A 12,527-nucleotide genomic window follows, 5' to 3' on the forward strand; every position below is an offset into this window, starting at 1 on the left:
TTTTTCTGATCTGACACGCATTGAAGTTTGAAAAGATTCATCTGCTCTAACATTTCCTGTCATATCCCATCCACAACTCACAGCATAAAGCAGTTCACTTAACATATGGCACCATTTTCTTTACAAATACAGACTGGTTCAATAAGTAACTAGCTCATCAATAAAATTAATCTGTTAGGCAAAGTGCGCTTTTGAAGAAACCCAGTTTCCTTGGAATCGAGGTCAACACAGTTGCAATAAATAGCAAAAAAAAAAGTCTTCTTACAATATTCTTACACAGCAGTCATCCAAAAATATTCTCAAATTTATAAGAGTGAAATTAAAGAGATGATAAAAAAATGTCAAAAACAACTTTCTATTGCTTTATTTTTAGTTTAGTTTTTAATGTAGCAAAAAAGAGTGATCCATATGCAGTCTCGTGGAAAAAGGTAATTTGCTGAAAAAAAACATACTGATTACGCCAAATGGCATAATGGCTGGCATGTATGCAAGAGTATATTTTATACACAGTTTGCACATTAAATGGTTGTATTAACACAAACACTATTTTTATATGCAAATATACTATCTGGATTTGTTTAATTTTTGGTGCTGTTTGTGTTTTTCATAAAATTAGCAAAATTAAGCATGCCAGATATAAGTGTTATTGATACCTTCATATTCTGGATTGTTATAGATGGCTGGACCAACTGTGGGGATGTGTATAAGCTCAACATTCTTCAGCTTGTTTTTCATGCCATATTCTGCCATGGCTTTCAGTAAGGCATTTGGTGTGGCAGCACAGCTGTGAACAAACACTCTGTGTCCTGGAAAGAAAGTAATGCAACCGACATTTACAGCAATGAAACAATGCATACTTTAATAACCCTCATCCTCTCCCAATCTTTATTTAGACACCACATACGGACACATTTTGAATGTACGTTAATTTTCAACAGTTCTGCATTACCGAATATTGCTGAAATCTGAAACAGTCAAGAATGTCACTGTGCATGAATGAAAGTTGTTGTTGTTGTTGTTGTTGGGTTTAATGCCATCCCTCAGCACACAATAGGCTACACATGGTGGCCAGTATTAATGGTGGAGGAAGAACCTGGGAAAAACCCCGGAAAGAACCACTGACCCACGAGAAGCTACTGGCAAGCTTTCTCACATACCCACATTGGCCGAATCCAAGACTCGAACCTACGCAGACAGAGGTGAGACAGCAGTGATCCGTAACGGAGAGCGCTTTAGACCACTCGGCCACTCAGGGTTCCATGAATGAAAGTAGGGTCTGTAATCTTTGATAAACTCTAAAGCAGAATGCTGACAACTGAATTCAGCCAAGAAGAAATTCCCATTCATTTACATAATAAATTACACAATTTACTGCTGTGCATGCATGCTTTACAAAGATAAAAGTGCACACTGAATTTAAGGGACATGTACATCATATAAGCCCTGTACATATCATTTTTGGAGGAAATATCTGTTGATTAATGTCTCGGTCAACATCCCTATCATTTCAAGAAAAAGAGAGAAAATGACTATTCTGCACACAAAGTCATATAAGAATTTCAGTCCATAACTGTATACTAATTTGAGAACCTGATCAATTATTTGCTTGCCTCCAGCTCCAGTGTGCTAGAATGTTTATCCAGTGGCTTGTAAACCAGGATACTCTGCTGTGACTGTAACGCTCATGTCGACTGGTTCTTGATTACACACACCATTATCCAATAATATTATCCGTTATTTTATTATGTTACCTTGAATGGCTATGCAGATTGGTATAGTGCCTTGTTATTTCTCTTATTCTGATGTGTAATAAAGAAATTTATTCAAATAGGCTGTCAGCTGCAGGAAAGCAGGAATATATATATGTGGGTCTGCTAAGAAGGTCGGGATCAAAATAAATGTCTAAACTACCACCGACACCAAGTAATGATAAATAAGATTTATGATACTGTTATAGACAGCTTAATGTTGTTCATGATGGCATTTGAGGCTTTAATTAAAAATCAGCCATCCTTTGGCAAAGGTGAGATGCAAAGATCGACTAAAAATGATTTTGGCAGAAAAAAGTATTTTGATTTTTGTATGGTCTTGTTTAATTGTTATTGCATTGTTCCTGATGTTTCAAGTAACAGCTTAATGAATGTCCCTTGCTGATTCTTATACTAGTGTTATGTAACAGTTGTTAAACATATTGAGAAGCACCTATGAACAACATCAAAAGTGTAAAGAGAAAACTATATACATCAGATGCTACTGAATATAAACACTGCTGATAAGACACTGACAGAGTAATTAGCCAATGGACTTGGATAAAAACATTGCTTTGTGTAAAATATTAAGATCTGAATAAGTACACAAGTCCACTAGCTACACAGCTGCCATGCCATTTGTCTCGGACCTACTAGCTACACAGCTGCCATGCCATATATCCTTGATCTACTAGCTACACAGGTGCCATGCCATTAGTCTTTGACCTACTAGCTACACAGTTATAATACCATTAGTCTTTGATCTACTAGCTACACAGCTGCCATGCCATATATCCTTGATCTACTAGCTACACAGCTGCCATGCCATATATCCTTGATCTACTAGCTACACAGCTGCCATGCCATATATCCTTGATCTACTAGCTACATAGCTGCTCTGCCATTAGTCTTTGATCTACTAGCTACACAGCTGCCATGCCATATATCCTTGATCCACTAGCTACACAGCTTCCATGCCATTAGTCTTTGATCTACTAGCTACATAGCTGCCATGCCATATATCCTTGATCTACTGGCTACACATCTACCATGCCATTAGTCTTTGACCTACTAGGTAAACACCTGCCATGCCATTAGTCTTTGATCTACTAGGTACACAGCTGCCATGCCATTAGTCTTTGATCTACTAGCTACACAGCTACCTTGCCATTAGTCTTTGATCTACTAGCTACACAGCTGCCATGCCATTAGTCTTTGATCTACTAGCTACACAGCTGCCATGCCATATATCCTTGATCTACTAGCTACATAGCTACCATGCCATTAGTCTTTGATCTACTAGCTACACAGCTGCCATGCCATATATCCTTGATCTACTAGTCACATAGCTGCAGTGTCATTAGTCTTTGATCTACTAGCTACACATCTGCCATGCCATTAGTCTTTGATCTACTAGCTACACAGCTGCCATGCCATTAGTCTTTGATCTACTAGCTACACAGCTGCCATGCCATATATCCTTGATCTACTAGCTACATAGCTACCATGCCATTAGTCTTTGATCTACTAGCTACACAGCTGCCATGCCATATATCCTTGATCTACTAGCTACATAGCTGCAGTGTCATTAGTCTTTGATCTACTAGCTACACATCTGCCATGCCATTAGTCTTTGATCTACTAGCTACATAGCTGCCATGCCATATATCCTTGATCTACTAGCTACACAGCTGCTATGCAATTAGTCTATGATCTACTAGCTACATAGCTGCCATGCCATATATCCTTGATCTACTAGCTACACATCTGCCATGCCATTAGTCTTTGATCTACTAGGTACACAGCTGCCATGCCATATATCCTTGATCTACTAGCTACATAACTGCTGTGCCATTAGTCTTTCATCTACTTGGTACACAGTTGCCATGCCATTAGTCTTTGATCTTCCAGGTACCTGTTACTGGTTTTATAAATGAAAAGCATCAATGATATACAAAAGCACAAAACTAAGTCAATTCATTCACGGATTTATAATTTCTAACCAGTCACCAAGGGGGTCCTAACAGTTGGGTTAGTGGTGCTTCAAAGCCAACTGAAGCTCCCAATGTAAACAGACACATTGCTCACTGTCCTTTCATTGTTTGTAGAATAGTCCATTTCAGTAGAATCTGTTGTCTGTGTCAAATGTCTGCAATGTCTAGTTTTGATATTTCTAAAACAAACTGAACAAATAAAACAGCAGAACTCTTGCATGTATTGAAAGAGATGTAACTCCAAAATTTATGAAATTATTGAGATTATCAAAGATGGTGAACTACTTCACATCTGTTACCTGAAAACATAAACTGGTCCATGTAAATATAGTGACCATGATACTAAAGAAACTCCTGTTTGATTCAAAACGTCACCAAGATGACAGTGTTTGAGACCACTTGGTGACAATAAGTTTAGAACTTATAAATCAATGAACGAAGTGACTAAATTTTGTGCATTTTTATATCCTTGAAGCCTTTTGTCTTTAAAATTGGTATGGGGGTACAAACAAAAGGGATGGTGAGCAAATAGTATCTGTACAGAGCTGCCATGCCATTTAAGTCACTGAAAAGTTAGCACATGACTTTTGTACAAATGTCCTAAAACTGTATGAAGACTTTAGTTTCACATGTGATGGCAATATAAGAAATAAGTAAAACACTATAGTGCACTAAAATTTGAAGTTATGTTTCTTGTAATCAGCATCAAGAGGATAAATCATATTTTGTACAATGAGACTGTATGGTTCTTAAACTCGTTTGTTACAGTACAATTCTTTGAATAAATATAAACTTTATTATTTTACATACAGAAACTGATTCATACATAGTCCTGCAACATAAGACACATCACCTAATATTTTTGTTCGGGGGGGGGGGACGGGTCTTACTCCCTAACTAACGGTGCTATGTATCATATTGTAATGTCGACTAACAGTGCAACGAACGTCAAATTTTCTGAAATATCACACACAACTGGCAACAAAATAATGTTTTGTCAGACTTTACTTACCCTAATGTCTTTTCTCTAATAAATTCAAATTCTCACAAAAGAAATGGACCTGTTTCAGGTTCTGTTGGCCTACATTTCAGCTGGCTGGAAAGTGATGAAAGCCGATGATGCCAAAATCAGGTTAAGTTGAAATATTATTCTTTAATGAAACAGAAAAATATAGTATGCCTATTGGAACTGTAAGCAACATTTCATTTCGTTCAAGAAACATATCTACCACATGAACCTACTTAAACATACTTCGGCATATCTTGAATATCGTCGCACTGCAACAAAATTAAATGTATGTCAACAAACATGAAAATGCATCCATTTGCTAGTGTCATATTTTCATTCTGCCAGGATAAAGACAGCACAGTAAGTATATTAATTACACATAAATTAGTGAAAGAGTGTTGATATAGGCTGCCAAGTGTCCTGAAACTTTGACTACTCATTCCGATGTTAACCGACATTGGAACAGGCTATACAAGGCGGTTACTTGGACAGTAAGACATAGCACTAAAACAAAAACAACATGTGCTATGTCTTACTTTGTAGGACTAATTCATACTGATTTCCACACTATCTCCTGATAGTGGTCTAAAAGTAACAACAACAACACCACCCACCCCTTGCAAACTGTTACGGCTCTGAAAACTTAAGACCAAACGGCCTTGAAGTAGTTGCCCTTATTTCCCTACACAACGCAAGCACCTGACTGTATCACTTGCACCGCTTCTTCGGCAGTTTTCCAGTCCGGCTGACGGTTTGGGTACGGACATAACTGTTCTGGGGGATAAATATATAAACTGTAATTTCTCTTGTAGATGCATTGCACGGCAGATCTCGCTCCGTCAAGGTTCCGAAATAACCTTCCCGCAAGCCGAAGGGTAGCCATCCTTTTCAAGTTATTATGTTGTCAAAAAATAATTTACAATGTCAAGGTCACCAGCCCCCCCCCCCCCACTCTTTTTTAGAAAGCATCCAAGCGATGATGACTAGGGATTGTGAACTTAGCCTGGTTCCCGGCCCATAGATACTGACGGTATGCTATGAACTTCTGAGAGGGGGCGGAGTAAGGTGAAGTTATTTATATTTGAAACATGCAAAATGGAGAGGATGTTGGTATACATTTGTTATTTTCATGCACTGTGGCTGAAATTTCGTTGGATATTGTACATGAGGAAATTGTACATGTCTAAGCACAAGCTAGCTAAAATAACTGCTCCCTTGAGCAAATAAATAAATAAAATCAGCCTGAATTAGTCTAAAGTATACTATCTTTAGCAGTTATTAAGATGAGGAAAATGAACTTTGCCAGACGAGACGATACCAGCTTCTGCGAGTGCAAAGAATGAATTACAAAAATATATCAAATGTTATGTGATCGCCTCCCCCCTTTAATTGTTAAAAAATATTTTACCTCTAAAGTTCAGGAGGTGAAAATGACCAAGCAGAGCTAGCAGATTTTTGAAAGATGCACATCTGAAGTAAGGACAAGCTGTATGCTCTATCACCTAATCAGCCAGTATAACAATTGAGGAAAACCGGGGACATTCTTTTTCTTTAAAAATCAAAATACAAAATAATGAATTGTAGAGCTCCATCAATAAGACGTTAATTCCTTTTACGCAGTAAAAAAAAATCCGAAAACGTTAACAGTTGAAGCAACGTTGCCACACAAGACGCTGCATTCTTTACACCGTTCGTTCAACATCAATATTATATACATGTAATTAATTCGCAATTTTCCTAATTCATAATTTCAAACATGGGCTATAAAATAATTGAGACATGATCGAAACTTCTATTTTAGAACGAACGAAACCCATATTGTACTGTTTCGCTTGCTTGTTTCCTTCAAATTTCAAAATAATAATTACCATAAGTAAAGCCATCTGCCACCATTTAAAATAGCGTATTTCTACCCATGAACACAACTAGTTTTACTATATATTCTCTACATTTGTTTCACAGTACTGAACTTTCCACTGTGTGACAATCAGTGCAAATCACATGTTATTCAAAGATGACTTCACGGTGAAGTTTAAGTCATATTTTCACCGGCATTTTTGTTGACAGGCTGGACTGTAAACAATCCACCGTGCAATGGAACACAGATTTCACTTCCGGATCATCACCAGGCTGGCCCTAGGACAAGGCGAACGAGGGAACCGCCTTGGGCCCCGTGCTTTCAGGAAATCAACTCCGCAATACATTTTTTTGTTTGTGGGCTTGGGGCCCTGTGCTCATCGCTTGCTGCCTTGCGCCCCGCATTGCTGCTTTGGGACCAGCACACACAGACAAGCACACCAAAAGCTCATACTCTAAGGGATAAACAACTGCCTCTAAAGCCATACCATGACTGCCTAAATCCAACTCTTGTATCACCACCAAAAGGAGACAGGAAAAAAATGCTCTAAAATAGACTGGGAATGCATTCTCCATTTGCCAGATGTGTACCCAGTTTCGGTGGCACTCTACAGTTTCGTATTTAACCGACTTGTGTTTGTCCGACAAATTGGGTGGCTGTGCAAGCCAACCCCAAAGTTGTCGATTGCTTTGCATCGTCGACTGGGGTCCTCAAAACCCGAACTCCAGATAGTCTTTGCGTCAGCGTGTGAGATTACTAGGCCATGCATATTTGTACTGTCTGGATGGTCGGTCAGTACCAGGTACCTGTCAAACTCTTTCCGTTTTCCCACTGTGTATGTGGATGCTGCATAACAACGAACCCATTTTCCAGTAGTGTCTCGCACGTTCTACATGAAGATGTAAGTGGTGTATGTCTCCAGTTTGATGCTAGATAATCCTTCATATAGTGAATCATTGATGACCGTGCACCAAAGGACGCCGGGATGCAGAAACATCTTTAGCAGTTGCTCGTTCGGTGAGTCGGCGTAGTCCGCCTGATGCCCACCAAACGGCTCATGTCACGAAGTTCTATACCTCCTTGTTGTACAGCTTGCACAAGGCAGCGTACTTCTGGCAAGTTATGCGAACGTATACGCAAACATGGTAGCAGACACTGTCGATGTTTTAAAAAAATATAGGGGCGTCGGGTATGTCCTCTCACGCTTGCCCTCATTGGATATAAGGTGTTCCACGAGAACTTACTGTTCACAGTGGCTCGTGTGGTTGTTTACAACTTAATTGTCATGCATGCACTATATAATAACTACAAGGGGGCCATACTGTTACTGTTTCTTGCATTTTGTTTGTTAGCCTGTCTTCTAGTAGTAGTTAATTTGATGGTATTCATTTATTGCTTAGCCGGTCATATATCCGAATACACCAAGGTGCTGCGGTTTGTGATAGGTGCAGTTGCAGCATCAGCCCGCGCTTGGCGGTACACCCTCTACTTGGATGGTAAACCGTATGCTACCTCCGCACCCAATTCCCCACCCAGTTACACCAGGAGGGGCGTCCGGTGGTGGATGACCCACTGTATTTCGGGTGGTTTAATTATGGAATTTTAGTTTTATATTTTGTTTTGTATCCCAGATTCATGTATAAAGTTAATTATATTTATATATGTGAGATTAAGGTTGGTGTAGTCATTAAAAACTCTAGGTATGTTTCCGGGGATCCAATCTTATTTTGCTCCATCATCAATGGTGCAGTCAACAAGAGTTGACCTCTGCTTATCGCATAGACGGGTCGTGAGAAACCTGTAATTTTGAATAGTGCATAACTTCGAAGGAGTTAATTCTGCCCCCCCCCCGCCATGTATGTATGTATGTATCTATGCATGCATTTGACAATTTTTGGGGGATAAATGACTATAAGGGGCTAAATTGAAAACTGTTAGTGTTGTATCTACACAAATATATTTTGCTTTGCATGTTGATTTGTCAAATATTTCCTCCTAATAAAACAGTTTTACCACCTGTATTGCCAAATTCAACAGATATGGTGACTTCAATAAGGGCAAAACATACAGGTAGGTTACATAAGTGTTTATATTTAATAGACCTGATACGATTAATGATGGAAGAAGCAATTGTCAACAATTAGCGTATTTTTGCAAATAAAATCCTCGTCAGCTAAGTGCAACTAACTAAATTAACTGACTGACTAATTCGCTGATTGTCTGACTGACTAGCTCGCAAATTGCCAACTAAAAAACGAATGAACGGATTAATGAAGGGATTTAAAACATGGTTCCGTTATGTGCAGAGCTAGGCGATCTTCCATCCAAAATCGAATGTATCCTCTGGATTCTCAGGTTTCACTCCATCTTAAAAACCGCATATGTCAACAATATAGCTGTCGATAGCATATTTGAATAAGGTGGAAACAAATTTTAAACAAAAGAAATAGCTCGAGAATCAATTAACTACCAAAGGAGCAAATGAATGAACTAAAGAAGTGACTAACTTAACTTATGTATCGACTCGACTACCATTCTATCTCTAACTAACAAATTAATTAATTAATTAACTAACAAATTAATTAATTAATTAATTAATTAGATACATTGCAAGTATCAGGCATAACCACATTAAACTCGGTAGTAAAGTACCCTAACCTTATTTGGATTCCTTTTCATTCGTCCATGCATATCATGGGAGATCTCGAGATTGTTATTTTCTTGAAAGTGTAAAATTATGAAGAAATAAATGGTTTTTTTTATGAAGAGAAAAAAATGCTTGGCCTCTAAATTTTCATAGTTCACCTTGTTTTTAATGTTTAGTGTTTAAAAATTTAAATCTTTTTTATTTTTAGCATCCACGACATTGTGATTTTATTATTTTAACCTACAGATATATGCTGAATAATTAATGGTTGGGACAACATATGGGCAGCACGATTGCGAAATTGATTCCTAGTTGACAAAATATTATTTAAAAACAGCACAGCAAAAACAACAACAAAACGTGTATAGATTAAATGGGATGAATGTTTGCAATGATATTCCTAATTTGATATCTGCTTTTCTCCGTCACTGTATTAGTTGCGTCAACGAAAGCAACACTCAAACATGCAGGCGAGTTGAGGAACACGAATAACTGCCCAAAGAATTCATAATATATAAATACATAAATAAATGAAAAAATAAAAAAGTAAAGAAAGAAAGAAAGAAAAATTTACTAATGAGTGTTGACTTTTTAAAAATATTTATTATAATGCTCCATTTTAAGCCTCTACTGGATTACGTTCTTTGAAGAATTACCCTTTCCTGCATTGAAAAGATAGCTTTTTGTTGTTATTAATTAATTAATTTATTTGATAACTTTAAAAAAAGCAGCAGAGAAAATATGAATATCAGAAGTAACATATATGTTCGTCCATTGTTTTTTTTTTTTTTTTTTTTGGTATCCCATGCAATAGCGCGAGATTTGGTGATACGTTTTGTCTGAATGTTACAGAATTTCCAATACGCTATACTGGTGGCACGAAAATTCACGAATCTTTCTTGTTATGTTGCCTTGGGCCAACCATTTACAAAAGGAATAAAACCTTTGGCTTCCACTCCTGGGTATGTGGGAGGGAACCAAAGGATATGTTACGCCGAATTTGATTACAATGATAATTTTAAATATTTTGTTACCAATTGTGTTTATTCCGTCACAGCAGCAAGATGAATCATATATTTAAGAGATTTTACACTAGAACTCGTGGTAACAGTATGGGGTAGAGGAGTTGGTGGAGGAGGCAGCTTTAATTAGGAATATGAGATAAACGGCATCGTGATTTACGATGACGATCCATTGCAGTTGCTCCCACTTGATTTTGTTTCCTTTGTTTTAATTATATTTAATAGGGTAGGAGAATTTATTTAACATGCTTTTAGGCTTGTTTTTTTTTTTTTTTGCATTAGCTACCTTTCTTTTATCTTCAATTAATAATCTGCATGAACAGTTTCGACGACCTTGGAAACAACAACAGCAACAACACATATGACAACACCGTCAGTGGTTCAAACATCGGGTATGTTTATAATCAAAGCATGGGTATGTTATGATTTAAAGCATGGATATGTTATAATCCGAAGCATGGATATGTTGTAATGTAACGCATTGGTATGTTATAATATAAAGCATGGATATGTTATAACATAAAGCATGGATATGTTATAATATAAAGTATGGGTATGTTATAATCTAAAGCATGGGTATGTTATAATATAAAGTATGGATATGTTATAATATAAAGCATGGGTATGTTATAATATAAAGCATGAGTATGTTATAATCTAAAGCATGGATATGTTATAATATAAAGCATGGATATGTTATAATCCAAAGCATGGATATGTTGTAAGATAAAGTATTGGTATGTTATAATCTAAAGCATGATTATATTATAATCTAAAGCATGGGTATGTTGTAATATAAAGCATGGGTATGTTATAATATAAAGCATGAATATGTTATAACATAAGGCATGGATATGTTATAACATAAAGCATGGATATGTTATAATATAAAGCATGGGTACGTTATAATCTAAAGCATGATTATGTTATAATCTAAAGCATAGACATGTTATAATATAAAGCATGGATATGTTATAAAATAAAGCAGGGATATATTATAATCTAAAGCATAGATATGTTGTAGTATAAAGCATGGATATGTTATAATATAAAGCATGGATATGTTATGATATAAAGCATGGGTATGTTATAATCTAAAGCATGATTATGCTATAATCTAAAGCATGGATATGTTGTAATATAAAGCATGGGTATGTTATAATATAAAGCATGGATATGTTATAACATAAAGCATGGATATGTTATAATATAAAGCATGGGTATGTTATAATCTAAAGCATGATTATGTTATAATCTAAAGCATAGATATGTTGTAATATAAAGCATGGATATGTTATAATATAAAGCATGGATATGTTATAATATAAAGCATGGATATGTTATAATCTAAAGCATGGGTATGTTATAATCTAAAGCATGGATATGTTATAATTTAAAGCAGGGCTATGTTATAATATAAAGCATGAGTATGTTATAATATAAAGCATGGGTATGTTATAATCTAAAGCATGATTATGTTATAATCTAAAGCATGGATATGTTGTAATATAAAGCATGAATATATTATAACATAAAGCATGGATATGTTATAATATAAAGCATGGGTATGTTATAATATAAAGCATGGATATGTTATAATATAAAGCATGGGTATGTTATAATATAAAGCATGGGTATGTTATAACATAAAGCATCGATATTTTATAATATAAAGCATGGGTATGTTATAACATAAACATGGATATGTTATATAAAGCATGGGTATGTTATAATATAAAGCATGGGTATGTTATAACATAAAGCATGGATATGTTATAATATAAAGCATAGGTATGTTATAATATAAAGTATGGATACGTTATAATATACAGCATGGGTATGTTATAATATAAAGCATGGGTATGTTATAACATATAGCATGGGTATGTTATAATCTAAAGCATCGATATGTTATAATATAAAGCATGGATATGTTATAATATAAAGCATGGGTATGTTATAACATATAGCATGGGTATGTTATAATATAACAGGGTCTTATACTCTTGAAATTTGTAATAGTCTACAAAACACTTAACTTGAAAACCGTGAATTCAGAGAATCGTGCTATACTGTTTGCCGATATTGTCAGAATATATATAATATTTATCGCAACAAACACATTCTGTTGAAAATGGAAAAGGGAAGGGCTGCTACAAAAATCATAAGCAGGCTTTTTTTAACGCAATTACTGCAAGATCATATAATAACAGGAAGATTGTGTTTGGAGATTGTTCTTTGGCAGTATT

The 12,527-nt window shown here is 36.0% G+C and overlaps 1 protein-coding gene across 2 annotated transcripts in view; it reads right to left on the reverse strand.

The window, feature by feature from the left end:
* LOC149781786 (succinyl-CoA:acetate/propanoyl-CoA:succinate CoA transferase-like) overlaps window positions 1-5,682 on the reverse strand; it is a 43,803-nt gene extending 38,121 nt beyond the window's left edge. The window contains exons 1-2 of one of the 2 annotated variants that reach the window (XM_089935945.1): window positions 5,451-5,682; window positions 654-806 (exon numbers count right to left, since the gene is read on the reverse strand). In XM_089935945.1, the coding sequence (XP_089792071.1) occupies window positions 654-806; window positions 5,451-5,634 (337 nt within the window). In that variant the 5' untranslated portion in view covers window positions 5,635-5,682. Of the gene's footprint in view, window positions 1-653; window positions 807-5,287; window positions 5,424-5,450 lie in introns of those variants that run through there. The other variant, XM_089935946.1, reaches the window with a different exon arrangement.
* Between the last annotated feature and the right edge of the window lie 6,845 nt (window positions 5,683-12,527).

The sequence above is a fragment of the Sinohyriopsis cumingii genome, chromosome 15, assembly GCF_028554795.1.
Source record: "Sinohyriopsis cumingii isolate HCF-2022 chromosome 15, ASM2855479v2, whole genome shotgun sequence".
Classification (NCBI taxonomy): Eukaryota; Metazoa; Mollusca; class Bivalvia; order Unionida; family Unionidae; genus Sinohyriopsis; species Sinohyriopsis cumingii.